We start from the raw sequence: 21,227 nt of genomic DNA, 5'->3' as shown, positions 1-21,227 counted from the left end.
GTGGATCAACCACGACAGCTGAAACAGCCTCATTCCCATCTTACACAGATTCAGAAAGTTCTGGAAACGGCACTGATGATGGCATTGAGGATACTTTCATTACAGCAACTACTGTTTCTTCATTGTGGAGTACAGACTCACCATCAGTGACAGCCTCACATCAAACTGAAACAAGTCATAGTTCAAAATCAGCTGTTACTATTGCTTCATCACTCTACAGTACTGAGAAACCAACACCAGAGACACCTGAATCACAAGAGACTGTAACTATAAGTCAGACTGGACAATTATCGGCTACACCAGAGAAGAGTTCGACTTTGCCAACAACAGAAAGTGATGGCTCAGGTGACCAAACTCAAGACATGTTCACTGAGACATCATCTGTTACAGCTAAATTGTCTCTCTACAGCACTGAGGCACCATCAACAACATCCCCTGTTACAACATCTGCTGTTTCAGAGGATAAAGATATTAGTAGTGAAACAACAATGGTCGAGTCAAGTCCTTCATTCAGTGGATCAACCATGAAACCTGAAACAGCATCATTGCCCATTACCACGGATTCAGAAAGTATTGAAGGCAGCTCTGGAGATTTCTCTGAAGACTCTCTCATTACAGCAACTACTGGTTCTACATTGTGGAGTACAGGGTCACCATCAGCGACAGCCTCACATCAAACTGTAACAAGTCATACTTCAGAAACTGCTGTCCCTGCAGCTTCATCACTCTACAGTACTGAGGAACCAAAATCAGAGTCACCTGAAACACAAGAGACTGTAACCATGAGTCAGATTAAAAAAGCATCAGTAACACTAGAGACAAGCTCTACTTTCCCAACAACAAATGAAGAGAGCTCAAGTGATCGGACTACTGGGATATCCAGCAAAGATATTACGGCTCCTACAGTTTCCTCATTGTTTAGCATTGAGAAGTCAACAGCACTTCCAATTGGGGAAGAAGACAGTGCTGCCACAGCTCAGACAGAAAAGTCCTCACTCTCTCCTGTTAGTGACAAGACAGAGGAAAGTTCTAGTGTCAGTCCAGTAGATGAATTTGGCTCAGGTGACCAAACCCCTGATATGTTCACTACAACCTCTTCTGTCACAGGGACATCTTCTTTCTTCAGTACTGACGCACCAACAGATATGTCACCTAGAACAACAGAAAGTTTAGCAACAGACAAGACAAAATTGCCATCACTTACAGAACAACCATCGGTTTCTCCAATCTCTGATGAGACAGGAACAAGATCAATAACAGCGTCTCCAAGTTTGGCTTCTGTTACATCATCTGCTGTTTCAGATATGAAGGATAAAGATATTAGTAGTGAAACAACAATGGTCGAGTCAAGTCCTTCATTCAGTGGATCAACCACGACAGCTGAAACAGCCTCATTCCCATCTTACACAGATTCAGAAAGTTCTGGAAACGGCACTGATGATGGCATTGAGGATACTTTCATTACAGCAACTACTGTTTCTTCATTGTGGAGTACAGACTCACCATCAGTGACAGCCTCACATCAAACTGAAACAAGTCATAGTTCAAAATCAGCTGTTACTATTGCTTCATCACTCTACAGTACTGAGAAACCAACACCAGAGACACCTGAATCACAAGAGACTGTAACTATAAGTCAGACTGGACAATTATCGGCTACACCAGAGAAGAGTTCGACTTTGCCAACAACAGAAAGTGATGGCTCAGGTGACCAAACTCAAGACATGTTCACTGAGACATCATCTGTTACAGCTAAATTGTCTCTCTACAGCACTGAGGCACCATCAACAACATCCCCTGTTACAACATCTGCTGTTTCAGAGGATAAAGATATTAGTAGTGAAACAACAATGGTCGAGTCAAGTCCTTCATTCAGTGGATCAACCATGAAACCTGAAACAGCATCATTGCCCATTACCACGGATTCAGAAAGTATTGAAGGCAGCTCTGGAGATTTCTCTGAAGACTCTCTCATTACAGCAACTACTGGTTCTACATTGTGGAGTACAGGGTCACCATCAGCGACAGCCTCACATCAAACTGTAACAAGTCATACTTCAGAAACTGCTGTCCCTGCAGCTTCATCACTCTACAGTACTGAGGAACCAAAATCAGAGTCACCTGAAACACAAGAGACTGTAACCATGAGTCAGATTAAAAAAGCATCAGTAACACTAGAGACAAGCTCTACTTTCCCAACAACAAATGAAGAGAGCTCAAGTGATCGGACTACTGGGATATCCAGCAAAGATATTACGGCTCCTACAGTTTCCTCATTGTTTAGCATTGAGAAGTCAACAGCACTTCCAATTGGGGAAGAAGACAGTGCTGCCACAGCTCAGACAGAAAAGTCCTCACTCTCTCCTGTTAGTGACAAGACAGAGGAAAGTTCTAGTGTCAGTCCAGTAGATGAATTTGGCTCAGGTGACCAAACCCCTGATATGTTCACTACAACCTCTTCTGTCACAGGGACATCTTCTTTCTTCAGTACTGACGCACCAACAGATATGTCACCTAGAACAACAGAAAGTTTAGCAACAGACAAGACAAAATTGCCATCACTTACAGAACAACCATCGGTTTCTCCAATCTCTGATGAGACAGGAACAAGATCAATAACAGCGTCTCCAAGTTTGGCTTCTGTTACATCATCTGCTGTTTCAGATATGAAGGATAAAGATATTAGTAGTGAAACAACAATGGTCGAGTCAAGTCCTTCATTCAGTGGATCAACCACGACAGCTGAAACAGCCTCATTCCCATCTTACACAGATTCAGAAAGTTCTGGAAACGGCACTGATGATGGCATTGAGGATACTTTCATTACAGCAACTACTGTTTCTTCATTGTGGAGTACAGACTCACCATCAGTGACAGCCTCACATCAAACTGAAACAAGTCATAGTTCAAAATCAGCTGTTACTATTGCTTCATCACTCTACAGTACTGAGAAACCAACACCAGAGACACCTGAATCACAAGAGACTGTAACTATAAGTCAGACTGGACAATTATCGGCTACACCAGAGAAGAGTTCGACTTTGCCAACAACAGAAAGTGATGGCTCAGGTGACCAAACTCAAGACATGTTCACTGAGACATCATCTGTTACAGCTAAATTGTCTCTCTACAGCACTGAGGCACCATCAACAACATCCCCTGTTACAACATCTGCTGTTTCAGAGGATAAAGATATTAGTAGTGAAACAACAATGGTCGAGTCAAGTCCTTCATTCAGTGGATCAACCATGAAACCTGAAACAGCATCATTGCCCATTACCACGGATTCAGAAAGTATTGAAGGCAGCTCTGGAGATTTCTCTGAAGACTCTCTCATTACAGCAACTACTGGTTCTACATTGTGGAGTACAGGGTCACCATCAGCGACAGCCTCACATCAAACTGTAACAAGTCATACTTCAGAAACTGCTGTCCCTGCAGCTTCATCACTCTACAGTACTGAGGAACCAAAATCAGAGTCACCTGAAACACAAGAGACTGTAACCATGAGTCAGATTAAAAAAGCATCAGTAACACTAGAGACAAGCTCTACTTTCCCAACAACAAATGAAGAGAGCTCAAGTGATCGGACTACTGGGATATCCAGCAAAGATATTACGGCTCCTACAGTTTCCTCATTGTTTAGCATTGAGAAGTCAACAGCACTTCCAATTGGGGAAGAAGACAGTGCTGCCACAGCTCAGACAGAAAAGTCCTCACTCTCTCCTGTTAGTGACAAGACAGAGGAAAGTTCTAGTGTCAGTCCAGTAGATGAATTTGGCTCAGGTGACCAAACCCCTGATATGTTCACTACAACCTCTTCTGTCACAGGGACATCTTCTTTCTTCAGTACTGACGCACCAACAGATATGTCACCTAGAACAACAGAAAGTTTAGCAACAGACAAGACAAAATTGCCATCACTTACAGAACAACCATCGGTTTCTCCAATCTCTGATGAGACAGGAACAAGATCAATAACAGCGTCTCCAAGTTTGGCTTCTGTTACATCATCTGCTGTTTCAGATATGAAGGATAAAGATATTAGTAGTGAAACAACAATGGTCGAGTCAAGTCCTTCATTCAGTGGATCAACCACGACAGCTGAAACAGCCTCATTCCCATCTTACACAGATTCAGAAAGTTCTGGAAACGGCACTGATGATGGCATTGAGGATACTTTCATTACAGCAACTACTGTTTCTTCATTGTGGAGTACAGACTCACCATCAGTGACAGCCTCACATCAAACTGAAACAAGTCATAGTTCAAAATCAGCTGTTACTATTGCTTCATCACTCTACAGTACTGAGAAACCAACACCAGAGACACCTGAATCACAAGAGACTGTAACTATAAGTCAGACTGGACAATTATCGGCTACACCAGAGAAGAGTTCGACTTTGCCAACAACAGAAAGTGATGGCTCAGGTGACCAAACTCAAGACATGTTCACTGAGACATCATCTGTTACAGCTAAATTGTCTCTCTACAGCACTGAGGCACCATCAACAACATCCCCTGTTACAACATCTGCTGTTTCAGAGGATAAAGATATTAGTAGTGAAACAACAATGGTCGAGTCAAGTCCTTCATTCAGTGGATCAACCATGAAACCTGAAACAGCATCATTGCCCATTACCACGGATTCAGAAAGTATTGAAGGCAGCTCTGGAGATTTCTCTGAAGACTCTCTCATTACAGCAACTACTGGTTCTACATTGTGGAGTACAGGGTCACCATCAGCGACAGCCTCACATCAAACTGTAACAAGTCATACTTCAGAAACTGCTGTCCCTGCAGCTTCATCACTCTACAGTACTGAGGAACCAAAATCAGAGTCACCTGAAACACAAGAGACTGTAACCATGAGTCAGATTAAAAAAGCATCAGTAACACTAGAGACAAGCTCTACTTTCCCAACAACAAATGAAGAGAGCTCAAGTGATCGGACTACTGGGATATCCAGCAAAGATATTACGGCTCCTACAGTTTCCTCATTGTTTAGCATTGAGAAGTCAACAGCACTTCCAATTGGGGAAGAAGACAGTGCTGCCACAGCTCAGACAGAAAAGTCCTCACTCTCTCCTGTTAGTGACAAGACAGAGGAAAGTTCTAGTGTCAGTCCAGTAGATGAATTTGGCTCAGGTGACCAAACCCCTGATATGTTCACTACAACCTCTTCTGTCACAGGGACATCTTCTTTCTTCAGTACTGACGCACCAACAGATATGTCACCTAGAACAACAGAAAGTTTAGCAACAGACAAGACAAAATTGCCATCACTTACAGAACAACCATCGGTTTCTCCAATCTCTGATGAGACAGGAACAAGATCAATAACAGCGTCTCCAAGTTTGGCTTCTGTTACATCATCTGCTGTTTCAGATATGAAGGATAAAGATATTAGTAGTGAAACAACAATGGTCGAGTCAAGTCCTTCATTCAGTGGATCAACCATGAAACCTGAAACAGCATCATTGCCCATTACCACGGATTCAGAAAGTATTGAAGGCAGCTCTGGAGATTTCTCTGAAGACTCTCTCATTACAGCAACTACTGGTTCTACATTGTGGAGTACAGGGTCACCATCAGCGACAGCCTCACATCAAACTGTAACAAGTCATACTTCAGAAACTGCTGTCCCTGCAGCTTCATCACTCTACAGTACTGAGGAACCAAAATCAGAGTCACCTGAAACACAAGAGACTGTAACCATGAGTCAGATTAAAAAAGCATCAGTAACACTAGAGACAAGCTCTACTTTCCCAACAACAAATGAAGAGAGCTCAAGTGATCGGACTACTGGGATATCCAGCAAAGATATTACGGCTCCTACAGTTTCCTCATTGTTTAGCATTGAGAAGTCAACAGCACTTCCAATTGGGGAAGAAGACAGTGCTGCCACAGCTCAGACAGAAAAGTCCTCACTCTCTCCTGTTAGTGACAAGACAGAGGAAAGTTCTAGTGTCAGTCCAGTAGATGAATTTGGCTCAGGTGACCAAACCCCTGATATGTTCACTACAACCTCTTCTGTCACAGGGACATCTTCTTTCTTCAGTACTGACGCACCAACAGATATGTCACCTAGAACAACAGAAAGTTTAGCAACAGACAAGACAAAATTGCCATCACTTACAGAACAACCATCGGTTTCTCCAATCTCTGATGAGACAGGAACAAGATCAATAACAGCGTCTCCAAGTTTGGCTTCTGTTACATCATCTGCTGTTTCAGATATGAAGGATAAAGATATTAGTAGTGAAACAACAATGGTCGAGTCAAGTCCTTCATTCAGTGGATCAACCACGACAGCTGAAACAGCCTCATTCCCATCTTACACAGATTCAGAAAGTTCTGGAAACGGCACTGATGATGGCATTGAGGATACTTTCATTACAGCAACTACTGTTTCTTCATTGTGGAGTACAGACTCACCATCAGTGACAGCCTCACATCAAACTGAAACAAGTCATAGTTCAAAATCAGCTGTTACTATTGCTTCATCACTCTACAGTACTGAGAAACCAACACCAGAGACACCTGAATCACAAGAGACTGTAACTATAAGTCAGACTGGACAATTATCGGCTACACCAGAGAAGAGTTCGACTTTGCCAACAACAGAAAGTGATGGCTCAGGTGACCAAACTCAAGACATGTTCACTGAGACATCATCTGTTACAGCTAAATTGTCTCTCTACAGCACTGAGGCACCATCAACAACATCCCCTGTTACAACATCTGCTGTTTCAGAGGATAAAGATATTAGTAGTGAAACAACAATGGTCGAGTCAAGTCCTTCATTCAGTGGATCAACCATGAAACCTGAAACAGCATCATTGCCCATTACCACGGATTCAGAAAGTATTGAAGGCAGCTCTGGAGATTTCTCTGAAGACTCTCTCATTACAGCAACTACTGGTTCTACATTGTGGAGTACAGGGTCACCATCAGCGACAGCCTCACATCAAACTGTAACAAGTCATACTTCAGAAACTGCTGTCCCTGCAGCTTCATCACTCTACAGTACTGAGGAACCAAAATCAGAGTCACCTGAAACACAAGAGACTGTAACCATGAGTCAGATTAAAAAAGCATCAGTAACACTAGAGACAAGCTCTACTTTCCCAACAACAAATGAAGAGAGCTCAAGTGATCGGACTACTGGGATATCCAGCAAAGATATTACGGCTCCTACAGTTTCCTCATTGTTTAGCATTGAGAAGTCAACAGCACTTCCAATTGGGGAAGAAGACAGTGCTGCCACAGCTCAGACAGAAAAGTCCTCACTCTCTCCTGTTAGTGACAAGACAGAGGAAAGTTCTAGTGTCAGTCCAGTAGATGAATTTGGCTCAGGTGACCAAACCCCTGATATGTTCACTACAACCTCTTCTGTCACAGGGACATCTTCTTTCTTCAGTACTGACGCACCAACAGATATGTCACCTAGAACAACAGAAAGTTTAGCAACAGACAAGACAAAATTGCCATCACTTACAGAACAACCATCGGTTTCTCCAATCTCTGATGAGACAGGAACAAGATCAATAACAGCGTCTCCAAGTTTGGCTTCTGTTACATCATCTGCTGTTTCAGATATGAAGGATAAAGATATTAGTAGTGAAACAACAATGGTCGAGTCAAGTCCTTCATTCAGTGGATCAACCATGAAACCTGAAACAGCATCATTGCCCATTACCACGGATTCAGAAAGTATTGAAGGCAGCTCTGGAGATTTCTCTGAAGACTCTCTCATTACAGCAACTACTGGTTCTACATTGTGGAGTACAGGGTCACCATCAGCGACAGCCTCACATCAAACTGTAACAAGTCATACTTCAGAAACTGCTGTCCCTGCAGCTTCATCACTCTACAGTACTGAGGAACCAAAATCAGAGTCACCTGAAACACAAGAGACTGTAACCATGAGTCAGATTAAAAAAGCATCAGTAACACTAGAGACAAGCTCTACTTTCCCAACAACAAATGAAGAGAGCTCAAGTGATCGGACTACTGGGATATCCAGCAAAGATATTACGGCTCCTACAGTTTCCTCATTGTTTAGCATTGAGAAGTCAACAGCACTTCCAATTGGGGAAGAAGACAGTGCTGCCACAGCTCAGACAGAAAAGTCCTCACTCTCTCCTGTTAGTGACAAGACAGAGGAAAGTTCTAGTGTCAGTCCAGTAGATGAATTTGGCTCAGGTGACCAAACCCCTGATATGTTCACTACAACCTCTTCTGTCACAGGGACATCTTCTTTCTTCAGTACTGACGCACCAACAGATATGTCACCTAGAACAACAGAAAGTTTAGCAACAGACAAGACAAAATTGCCATCACTTACAGAACAACCATCGGTTTCTCCAATCTCTGATGAGACAGGAACAAGATCAATAACAGCGTCTCCAAGTTTGGCTTCTGTTACATCATCTGCTGTTTCAGATATGAAGGATAAAGATATTAGTAGTGAAACAACAATGGTCGAGTCAAGTCCTTCATTCAGTGGATCAACCACGACAGCTGAAACAGCCTCATTCCCATCTTACACAGATTCAGAAAGTTCTGGAAACGGCACTGATGATGGCATTGAGGATACTTTCATTACAGCAACTACTGTTTCTTCATTGTGGAGTACAGACTCACCATCAGTGACAGCCTCACATCAAACTGAAACAAGTCATAGTTCAAAATCAGCTGTTACTATTGCTTCATCACTCTACAGTACTGAGAAACCAACACCAGAGACACCTGAATCACAAGAGACTGTAACTATAAGTCAGACTGGACAATTATCGGCTACACCAGAGAAGAGTTCGACTTTGCCAACAACAGAAAGTGATGGCTCAGGTGACCAAACTCAAGACATGTTCACTGAGACATCATCTGTTACAGCTAAATTGTCTCTCTACAGCACTGAGGCACCATCAACAACATCCCCTGTTACAACATCTGCTGTTTCAGAGGATAAAGATATTAGTAGTGAAACAACAATGGTCGAGTCAAGTCCTTCATTCAGTGGATCAACCATGAAACCTGAAACAGCATCATTGCCCATTACCACGGATTCAGAAAGTATTGAAGGCAGCTCTGGAGATTTCTCTGAAGACTCTCTCATTACAGCAACTACTGGTTCTACATTGTGGAGTACAGGGTCACCATCAGCGACAGCCTCACATCAAACTGAAACAAGTCATAGTTCAGAAACTGCTGTCCCTGCAGCTTCATCACTCTACAGTACTGAGAAACCAACACCAGAGACACCTGAATCACAAGAGACTGTAACTATAAGTCAGACTGGACAATTATCGGCTACACCAGAGAAGAGTTCGACTTTGCCAACAACAGAAAGTGATGGCTCTTTTTTGCCAATTACAGACCAAACAGTGAATCCAAGCAGCCACTCAGCTATAGTGATTGGCAACTCACAGCAAACAGCAACTGCATCCCCAATTTCCATAAAACCATCCATCCCTATCATTGATGCCACTGAGTTGATTGATCAAACCACCAAAGTTGCTGGTAAAACATCAACCACCTTCTCTTCAATGTTCAGTACAGAAAAAACGGCAGTAACAAAAGCATCGATTGCAACTGGAACAAGTCATAGCTCAGAATCTACTGTTATTACAGCTTCTTCTTTGTCCACTACTATTATACCAATTTCACCTAACACAGAGGAAAGCACAGAAAAGCACACTTTTGAAACAGGCTCTGTGATCACAACTGCTGAAAGTAGTACCCCGTACATGTTTACCAAGGAACCTCTTTCAACTTCTCCCATCAACATGTCAATATCCTCTGTATCCAGCAAAGAGAAAAATGTGATGACAACTGTTGCAAGTGCAAGTGTAGCAGCCTCAAGTAAAACAACAAGTATTACTTCATCTCTGCACAGTACTGAAAAACCAACAGCTGTTTCAGCTAGCAAAGTGCATGAAGAAGGCTCTGGGGTCCAAACATCTGATACATTTACTCAGATCTCTGCTGTGACAGCTTCTTCTGTTGCCAGCACAGCGTCCCCAAGTGTCACACACTCAGTACAGCCAGATGAGGAAGTGGACTACAGCATCAGCGCAGATTTCACATTAATTGAATCCTTACCCTCCCTTGTGAGAACAACTGTTAAGCCTGCCAGCACTGCTTTTACCACTGACTCAAGGTCATTATTAACTGATGAAGAGGGTTCAGCTGATGTTGCCACTGCTTCTATTTCTTACATGTTCAGTACAGAGACACCAGCAGCAGTGTTTGCAGAAACATCAAAAATCACTGCAACTGAGGAAACATCAGCTACTTCTCCAGAGGTTCTCACAAAAGCAACAGCAAGCACAGCCACCACAATGTCTTTAAACACAGAGAGGCAATTATTGACAACAGCATCACCCAAAACTGAAACATCTGAAGTTTTAAAATCTCATGTTACCTTAGATTCTTCTCTCTTTAGCACCAAGAACCCAACAACAGTGCCACCAACTGCCTCCAGTGAATTTCAAAACAAATTTCCATTTTCTTCAGCAACAGATGAAAGTCAGATAGCTGAGACTCAGCGCACATCACAGCCTGGTGTTGAATCATCAACCCCAACCTCCCCACGGTTCATGACAGATGAGTCTTCAGATGCTACCCAGTTTTCTACCACAATTGAGGCAGTGACGGCATCAGTATCTGAGTCAGGAAGTGGTGATTTTACTGATGTTGAGGGCTCAGGAGATGACACATCTGCATCCACAGATGAATCTTCCTTAGAAACCCAAACAGCATCTGATCAATCCTCTGTGGAACAAACAACCTTAGCAACCTCCAGTGTCACTGTGTATACCTCAAAGGAAACCTCTACCTATATTGACATGGAGAGCTCTGGTGGCTCAACTGATGATGAAGGATCTGGTGGAGAGGTATCCATTGAGACTTCATCAAAACCCCAAGAAGAATTTACTGTGGCCACAGATGAGACTGAAATAGATGACACTGAGAGAACATCTGACAGGTTAAGTGCTGCATCAGTCCAGTCCAGTACACAGCTTACCAAGGTATTAATGTCATCAACCCAATCACCACACATGACAAGCACTGAGATTGACATTACAGAGCCGGACGGTGGAGTCTTCCCAGATGACTCTGTAGTAGAGGGTGAAAGTTCAAGTGCTGACCTTTTCGTTGGATCAACTACATTTAAACCACTCTCAAGTTCTCCTGTGCTCCCTACTGCTGTAGCAGCTACAACAGAAATTGTATTGACATCTAGTGCTGTTGCTGTCACTCAGGATGGCTCAGGTGAACAAACAACAGATTTGCCCACTGACAATATTATTACACAAAAGCCCACTGTCGCTTATTCTCTTCACAGCACTGATAATCCAACAGCAATGTCTCCTGAAATGCACATTACAACAGTTCGGGAAAGCTCAACTGATGTGATCTCTCAGACCTCATCTTCAACTGTTTACAACACAGAGTCTCCTGCTGTCACTGTAGTAACATCTTCAGTTTTATCGGATATTGAAGATAAAGAGATTGAGAGTACAACCTCTTCCCTGTTTAGCACAAAGAAACCTAAAACAACAACATCAATGCATGAAAGTGGACCATCTGATATTCCAAAATCTGCTGTAACCGCAGCTTCCTCTCTCTACAGCACTGAGAAGCCAAACATAACAGTATATGCTGTCACATCTGCCCAGTTGGATAACGTGTCTGTATCTACAACTGATGAATCAACACCAAGTTCAGCCTTTACCTTGACAGAGGGCGAGAGTTCTGGTGAACAAACCACTGATATGCTCACTTCAAAGCCATCAGTGATGTACGGCGTCACATTTGGAGAAGCAACAGGTGAAACCGAAACCTTTGTGTCAGTCACAACAACCTCTGATGAGCAGGTTTCCTCACAGGAGGGTGAGATTACTCCAGATACACACAGCCCCATCACTTCTGAAGCTACAGAGCCTCCTGTTTCTAGTATTGGGACAGATAAAGTTACTGGAACTGAGCGCATAATACAATCCTCCTATACAACTATGTCTCCCCATACAATTGGAGCTTCAGTTAGTGATCACTCTACAGTTGACTTTACCACAGCAAGCTCTAGCAGTGAGCATAAGTCTGAGGGATTCACATTGATGTCCACCCCTATTCCCTCCATTATATATCATGGCGTAACAGACCAACAGGTCGTAATCATAACTCCCAGCAGCAGCCAATCCAAGACTGACCTAACTGAACAAACACCTACCATGGTTCTGCATGTGTCGAAACCATCAACTAGCACAACCATCATATTCACAGAGGATATAAAAGATGAAGATGAGTTGTTCTCTGCCGTTACAGACAATATGAAGGAAGGCAGCACCACTCCTGAGCTTATCACAAAAGATGATAATATCATTGATGCAGATTCTATCTCCACGGTTCCCTCTTCTTCATTTTACCCAACCATCCAGACAGAGGAAGCTGGAGGTGTCACACCAGTTACAATGACACAAAGGTTGGAGATAAGAGAAGAATCAGAGGGTTCAGGGACTGATAGTTCCACCTTCTTTACTCCTAAACCAGTAACTTTACATGCAACTTCAACCATGGATTTGCCCTTAGCCTCAACATCTTCTGAATATTTACCGCTCACTTCAAAACCATCAACCCTAGGAGGTGTCTCAAGTATTGAGACATACAGCGATGAAACGGTTACATCAGCAACACAGTCCACCCCAGCTACTCCTCTATCCACAAAGACGAGCTCTGAAGAAACATATGACTTAACTACGCCACATACAGTATTCCCTATTGAGACTCATACCAAACCATTTCCAGAGCTGGTGGAAAATGATTTATCAGGCGAGGACACTGCTGATAATGTCACTGAGTCTATAACTGAGATCGCAGCTTCCTCTTCTTTGCCATCTCAAACTTTAACTGAAACAACAGACAGAAGCTTGGTCATTCCGGTGTCCAGTATAGAGTATATGACCAGCACAGTTGAAAAATTAAAACCCATTACCTCCTCACCCACAGCTATTAAAGCCACAAAATATGACACAACAGATGAAACCTTAGGTTTGACCATTTCCACGCAAACCGTTGTACCTTTAGTTGCTGTAACAACTTCAGGGTCCTCTGTGGATGGATGGACAGCATCTGAAAAAACAGTCACATCTACAGCCTCTTCACTGTTCCACACTGAGGGACCAACTGTTGCCTCTGAAACAGGACATGTAGATGATATTTCAAGAGACAAAAACCAAAGTATGTTCACTGAGGGCTTAATTGCAACAGATAAGGCTGAGCACATCTCAACAACCTCACCTAAAAGTGCAGTATCAAATGCTGCTTCCAGTCTTTATAGCACGGAGAAGCCAACTGTCGCATCATCTCCTGATGTTACTGGGAAAGATAGATTATTTGATCACACTCATTTGACAGAGCATGTGACACAGACAGGTAATCCTTTGCACAGTACAATGAAAATAGACCAAACGCTAACATTATCTCCTCCCTACATCACAGATACATTTTCAATGGCAAGTTACACAGATATTGCAGGTGAGGAGGGCTCTGGGGATAAGATCTCAGATACCACAACTACATCACCTAAGACAATTACATCTGAGAGTGAATATTCTGTAGCCACAGAGAAACCCACCACAAAGACCCCAAAAGATGAAACTCAAACAAGTGAGATAACCACAGAGGTAGAGAAAGTGTCATTGTCAGACACAGTTTCACCCCATACCAATGGTTCAGTATCAACCCCAGCACATGAAGAGAGCACAGAGGACCACATGGCCTCTATATCTGAAAAAGAATCCCTTTCTACATCGACAGTATCTTCTCTACAAAGCACGACAAAGCCTGTTGTGATGGTTCAGTTTGTCACAACGTTTTTACCAGAACCGGATACAACACCATTTGAAGTGTCCTTCCAACAGGCAAGGTCGGAGACTACGTTAACTGCTGGGGTTGAATATACAAGTCCAAAACTTGAAGAAGAAACTGCTGTTGCGACTGCATCTGATACAGACTCAAGCTCAGTGGAACAAACTCAAGAGGCAACAGCTTCTTCACTTTCAATGCAAACAAAAAAGATTCCACTTTCAACTGCCTCGTCACTGTTCAGCACTGAGACTCCTTTGATGACTTCCATTTCAGATGTTACTGATAAAGTGGCCTCAACATCACCCAAAATGGTGACAGCAGAGAGTAAATGGACTACCACTTCCACCTCTGCCACTGAGAAATCAACTGCAGTGTCACTTGAGACAGACACTTTAGATAAAGAAGATTCAAGTTATGAAACAACATCATCAGAGAGTGAGGAGATCCCTGCATCAACAGAAAGGAGTATTAGCATTTTAACAGAAGAAGGAGGTTCAGGTGACAAGACAACAACTATTATCAATTCAGACTCTGTCACTCCATCCCTGCCCAATATTAGTGAGTTGGGTATCATCACCAGAACTTTATCACCTAAGATTACAAACACCCAAACAGATATGCCAGAATCATCTACACATGAACAAACCTCAGGTCAGAAGTCACTTGAAACCTTCATCACTGAAGCTTATGCAACACAATACCCTGCTGTGACCAGCACTGCTGTGTCACCAAAGACATCAACTTCACTTGAGTCAGAATCAGCAGGTACAGGAAGCGGGGAAGCACAAGACGCAAACCTAACAAGCACACATCAACCTGCTGGTGTTACACTTGTTGCAAAAAACCCTACAAGCTCCAAGACAACAGTAGTGGTCACCACAATGTCAGCTGAACTAATTTCCTTTGAACCTACTTCAAATGACCCTGGTATTGTCCAATATTTCACAACAGTTTCCCCTGCACATCACCTAACAACTAACCAGAAGTTGTTTGAACACTCCAGGTCAGATGTCACACTAACACACCGCCCTAACACTGATCTTTCTTCTCAGGATATATCACTGACCACAACTCGCCCTATGTTTACAAGTCATGAAGCAAGACCAATTACGGGATCAACAACTGTGCCCGCAGCGTCTACTTCAGTTGCTGAAGCCAGCTGGACAGTTGGCCCAGCTGTTGATTGGGCTTCAAGTGATGCAAAGATAGAACCTTCTCAAGATACAAATGGCCAAATAAGACCTACAAAGAATATAGATGAATACGATTATGAAGGACCAAACTTCAGCCTAGTTGGAGCAGTTCCAAATGGCAACAAAACATCAAAAGAAGTAGCAATGTTCATTACTACACCACCCGATTCTCAAACATCTGAGAGTCAGCCAGTTGACTCAGTGAGCAGTACTGAAAGTAGCTCAGAAGAAAATGCAGCCAAGTCAACTGTAGTAGCTGCAGCAGCTGTCACTTTCTTGCCTTCTGCCTCAGCTCCAGTCAGTGCAGTATCCTCCTCTGGTTCTGAGAGTACCGACAGCTCAGAAGAAAGCATGGTTACAGTAATCCCTGTTGGTGGTCAGGTTGAAAACATCACCTCTGAGCTTCTGTCTGCCTTAAGTACGTCCCCCTCCGTCCTCATTAGCACTGTGGCTGAAAGTGGATCATTCAGTTCTGGGAGTTTGTCTGGTGAGATGAGGACTACTAAGAAACCAAAGATCAACAGTATGGAACAGTCTCTGTCCCCAGATGAAATCCAGACTGTATTCAAGGTTGATGCTACCACAGCTTCAAAGATGGAGTCCACTAGTGTTGATAGAACATCTGGGAAAAAGAATGTTGTGGGCAAAATCGAGGATAATCCTCCCACTAAAATATCCACAAGGACCCATTCAGAGTTCACAACAATGACACCAGCTCAAGCACAAAGCGGGACTGTTTTAGTTGCATCTGTACCCACCACTCCGTCATCTCTGGACAGTGACACACCACACATTGGAGGAGAACCACCACTACGAGAGGAGGACACAACTGCGATAACTGACACAGGACTCGATTTGAGGCACACCGTCTTTGGCGAGACTGTTGAAATTCCAGGTATAATTCTTCAAATGGCTTTCAATGGAATGCAACTAAATATGTAACGTCAGAATACATTTCCTTTCAACTAAATCTTTATCTTCGTCTTAACAGGAGTTTACTCGTGTACAGAAAATGTTTGTCTCAATGGAGGATCTTGCTTCAAGAGTGGCAGCATTTATACATGTAGCTGTGCTCCAGGTTACAGTGGTGATCGGTGTGAAACAGGTAGGATACTATCAAGAATTCCTCTGAAAATATCTCACTGCCTGAACTTTCACAGAAGACGCATCAAATTAATCCTAAAAGGGGTTTTAATGTCATGGCGACGATGAGTTTTTTTGTCATTTATTTTTCATTATGTCTGTTTCTTATGTAGATTTTGATGAGTGCCAGTCAAACCCTTGCCGGAATGGAGGTACATGTGTTGATAGGCTGGCTTCCTTTACATGTGTGTGCCTCCCAAGCTACTCTGGGCTGTATTGTGAGGAGGGTAAGTTTGTGGTTAATTTGATGGGTTCTCTCCTTCAATTTTTACTTAGTATTCTATTTCAGATTAACAAAAGCTTTTCATTAATGTTGTCAATGGTTCCAACCATCCATCTAAACTACCTAAATTCAGCTTAAACTATTTTCAAATGTGATGATAGAATAAACAATTTTTATCCTCATAGGCAGATCTTGCATATGGTAATGTGTTTAGACAATTAACAGAATCATTCACCTGAGTCTCTGGGAAATACACCAGTATGTGTCATTCAATGAGTCATTAAATTTTCAGGAACACCAGAGAAATACAATTTTAGAAAATTGTCTTAGGTTTCTCCAGGGCATTAGCTGTCATAAAAAGCATATATATGTCATCATCTCAATTTACAGTCTGTTTTAAGTATTGCCTTAAGGTCTGTACAATCTAATAATACTTCGACCACCCTCAAGCTTAAGCTTCCACAGACACAGAGACAGTTGACACATTTTCATTTTAACCTACAGACATTCATTTTCCGGCGCCAGGTTTAGATGAGGTGTACACTACAACGCAGGTGTGCTAGACATCAAGTCACTTCTTGATATTTCCATCTAGGACAAGACGATTAGCCTAGACATGACGTTCCTTGATACACCCTGGGTAACCACACTTATCCACACAAGGCTAAGTGTTATGTAATATAGCTTCATTTATTCAGAAGTTCCCATATCACCCTACCTTCACTTTAGTGTGCCCACTTTCATCCCAAGTGTGTTAAACCTAGGGCATCATCTGCCTTGGCTGATCCCTCTTGAACAGAGTCTACACCCTAAATATTTTTCGGATCACTCATCAGTGAATCACACCCATTCACTGTACTCAGACACAGCTGCTGTCTTAGAACGTTTTGGCAGGAGAAAGAGAGTGAAAGTAGCTGGAAGAGGAACAAATCAGAGAAAGATTCTGTGTGTGTTTTTGACTGTTAGTTTGAGGAGGGGAGGGAGGGACGAAGTGTTAACTGAGGTGCTGCAGCATATGTTGGGACACATACCATTGGTAGGTTAAACACGAGACAGATGATGAGATATACCCATTTTAACTCCTCACGCTATCCCAAATCCATTTTAAATCCTGTCACCTGGAGTTTCTGGGTTTGACATAAATGTGACCTGTTGTGACTGCATAGCTCATTCTCTGATAAGTTACCTGACTGTAATTTGGAATCTTAATTCAACATCTGCTTTACCACTGTAATCACACCTTTTAGTACTAATTGGCAGCTAATTGACAGTTTGCCTCCTCGTTCTTTAAGTGCCGCTGTTAGGGGTTGTAGGAACTAATCCATCATGTTGTTCCTCTTCCATCTTAAATAGAAACAGTGGACAGAGATAACAACAGACTTAAATATCCGTATACTCTATTGTTAAGTGTACTGTGTATGCAGTAGAATAGATTATGTCCTGAATAAGGTAGTGAGGTTAATAGATGCATGGATGGGAGTAAAAGTTTTGTCGTCAATGTTAATGTTAATGTATTTTATGTCTGGAGAACTGTTGCAAAACTGTTTATCCTGTTTTCCTCATTCACTCTTTCTTTTTTATCCCATCAGATACAGAAACATGTGACTATGGCTGGCATAAGTTCCAGGGCCACTGCTACAAGTACTTCCCCCACAGAAGAAACTGGGACACAGCCGAGAGAGAGTGTCGCATGCAGGGAGCTCATCTTAGCAGCATCCTCTCCCACGAGGAGCAACAGTTTGTCAACCGTAAGTTAAAGCTCACAGTTGCAGTCAATCGATACGTACAGAAACCTGTTCAAAGTCTTATTAATGAAACATACATGATACTTTAAGATCTTCAAGACAAGATCTCTTTCAAGGCAACATCAAAACACACTAATGTAGCTGTAGAATAAATGCAGGAATAATGATTCAGGGGTCAAAAAAGCCATTGCTATGTATGCCTTCCTCTTGCACTCACTGTAACCAAAGAGTCCTTAAAAGGACATATTGCAACAGAGAAACGTAATCTGCTGTGTTTCACTCTACCCTGTATGGCAGGTCTTGGACAGGACTACCAGTGGATTGGCCTGAATGATAAGATGTTTGACAGTGACTTCCGCTGGACTGACGGCAGCCATGTGGTAAGATCAGTTGCTTTCTCACATATTTTTGTCTCAACAAACGTGGCACAGAGACCATATCAATATTTGGAAAAGATGCCGATGACAGATACAGTCATCTAGGGAGAGACATTCTTTTCAGGGTCTGTGGTGACTTTCTCATGATGTACTCCCCTCTGCCTCATACCGCTACACCCTGGTGGGTGACCGCTCTGGTGATAAATCTGATGTAGCACATGCTGTAAGGCACAACCTTTAAGTCAGTGTGAATGGAAGAAAACCAATATCTGCATCAATGCAAGGAGTTGACAATATAAAATAGTAGGAAAGGGGGGGAAATGCAGGCTGTACTTAAAATAAATGTTTATAAAACAGCACACAAGTGGGAGTGTGTTTGGTGTAGCTGCTGAAGATCCCGCTCACTAGACAGGAAAGTTGCTAATTACTGTGTGCATCCGTGTCGTACAGATAGATGCCTTCACTTCAAAGATAATCCTCCAGGGCCAGAGATAAGGGCCTGGGGGTAAAAAGATAAGCACAGGCCGCCTATAGAGACCCTTGCTCAGCTGAGAGATTGGGGGGTTATGAGGGTGTTAGTGACACTGTGTAGAGGGGAGTTTGGCAGGCGTAGACAGGTATGGTCCCCCTTCAACCCCCACACGCATCAAAAGGTCTGACCCGCAAACAGCCACCCAGGGGATGGGCCACCAGGCAGGCAGACACACAGATGGACAGCACCTGTGCTCGGCTGCAGAAAAAGAAAAACACTGGATAGAATCAGCCCAGGGGGTCTGGGTGTGTAGACAACTCCAGTGAATTTAAGTGTAATAGATAAGACTACATATAAATAAACATTTCAAGAAAATGTGTTGATATCAGGTGACTGAAACACCCAAGTTGGTGTGTCTCTGGTTGTATGTGTGTGTGGGTGATCAAATGTTGTTTGATTATTTTGAGGAGGATGCAGGCCTGCTGTGCAGTTGATGGGTCACCCATTTGTTAACTTGAAGTGAGCTGAGCAGGAAGTCGGTGTGTGTTTTTTAACCATAATGACAGAGTAGCAGAGCCCCAGGGCAGGATTGGTGGAGTTGGGGGGGGTCACAGCTTTGAAGAAGCTGTTTGAACCTAAAATGTGCTGAAAGACTGCAGGTAGCATAAACTCCCGGTTCGAAGCCCCACAGCACTACAGCTGTGTGTATACTGTATTAATGTGTAGATGAACATCTGTGTTTGTATGTATGTATACATACTTGTAGTAAGTATATTTAAAAATGTGTTGATTTCTGTGCTTTGTGTTAGTTAAATATACCCTGCAAGTGTCCTTCAGAGCTGAAAAATGATGAAGTCACTGGGTTGCTGAGTTGAAGCTGGATCCCAAAAACAAACTGCTCTATCTTGTGGCCATTAGTTAAAATCAAAGTAATGGGAAACTCTAAGGTGGTAGTAACATAACATGTGCTGATTTGGTAACCTTTACGCCACTTACAACACAGAAATAGTGTTTTTTTGGTTCTCTAAAGGACACAAAGCCTTACCTAAGAGTAATGCCTTACTCTTTATCCTCTCCTCTTATTTCAGCAATATGAAAACTGGAGGCCCAACCAGCCTGACAGCTTCTTCTCCTCCGGTGAGGATTGTGTCGTGATGATATGGCATGAAGACGGACAGTGGAACGATGTTCCTTGCAACTACCACCTAACTTTCACTTGCAAAAAGGGCACAGGTAAGACACATACTCTCTAACTTTACTGAATACACAGGTTTAGGAAGGAGAAATGCAAGTCTTCTGTCTACTGTAAAATTCCTTACTTTAATGTTATCGCTTTGCTTCTCAGTGGCCTGTAACCAGCCCCCTCTGGTGGAGCATGCCCGTACCTTTGGTAAGAAGCGTGAGAGGTATGAGATCAACTCGCTGGTGAGATACCAGTGCCGGACTGGCTTCATTCAGAGGCACCCCCCAACTATTCGCTGTCGTGGGGATGGGCGATGGGATAGCCCTAAAATCACCTGCATGAACCGTAAGTACAACAAGTACTGCTCTGGGTTTCTGTCACTGTATAGAATTATGATCGTTTTAGAGCTCATACATGATTTTTCTCTAACAGCATCGAGCTATCAGAGGACCTTTATCAGAAGACATCAACACAATAGTCTCAACAGCAACAACTTCAAGAGATGGCCGGACCAGGCATTCCGCTTTCACCAGCAGCGCTACCGGGGAAGAAGAGACAGGACTGAACATAAGCAGAAGAGACAGTAATCGCCATGTAACGTGGCACAGCTTCCCCTCGACAAGATCACATGGCTGATTCTTATGTGGAAAGAGGAAAAGGATTCCCCAAGGAAAAGCACAAGAGGAAACTAATCAAAGAAACCAAAAGGATAACTTGTAGTTTTCTTGCATTTTGGATGAGGATGGAATGAAGTGCCTTTAAAAAAAAGATGTTGATTCATGACTTTTCTTATCAAGGGGCACAATGCCGATGTGGATAAAATACTTTCAGCTGGCTACTGGAAAAGCAAAAAGTACACTCATCATTCGTTTTTAAACTGCGGAAGTTTTTTCTTTGTCTTCAGCATATCAAATAATACATCCATGACTGTCTAATATCGTTGTTCACCGACTGTGCTATGTAAAATCACCATAAGTGTTCCTTAATCATAGAAAACAGCTATTGTGAAACTATAG

The 21,227-nt window shown here is 42.8% G+C and overlaps 1 protein-coding gene across 1 annotated transcript in view; it reads left to right on the top strand.

Moving 5' to 3' along the window:
* The window catches only part of LOC129101810 (versican core protein-like), a 46,643-nt gene extending 25,845 nt beyond the window's left edge, over positions 1–20,798 (top strand). The window contains exons 6-12 of the mRNA XM_054611741.1: positions 16,060–16,173; positions 16,325–16,438; positions 18,024–18,182; positions 18,477–18,559; positions 20,117–20,261; positions 20,374–20,556; positions 20,644–20,798. Coding sequence (XP_054467716.1) covers positions 16,060–16,173; positions 16,325–16,438; positions 18,024–18,182; positions 18,477–18,559; positions 20,117–20,261; positions 20,374–20,556; positions 20,644–20,798 — 953 coding nt within the window. The remainder of the gene's footprint in view (positions 1–16,059; positions 16,174–16,324; positions 16,439–18,023; positions 18,183–18,476; positions 18,560–20,116; positions 20,262–20,373; positions 20,557–20,643) is intronic.
* The last annotated feature ends 429 nt before the right edge of the window (positions 20,799–21,227 follow it).

The sequence above is a fragment of the Anoplopoma fimbria genome, chromosome 13 (genome assembly GCF_027596085.1).
Source record: "Anoplopoma fimbria isolate UVic2021 breed Golden Eagle Sablefish chromosome 13, Afim_UVic_2022, whole genome shotgun sequence".
In the NCBI taxonomy this organism is placed as follows: domain Eukaryota; kingdom Metazoa; phylum Chordata; class Actinopteri; order Perciformes; family Anoplopomatidae; genus Anoplopoma; species Anoplopoma fimbria.
This window is presented reverse-complemented; position numbering and strand designations above follow the sequence as displayed.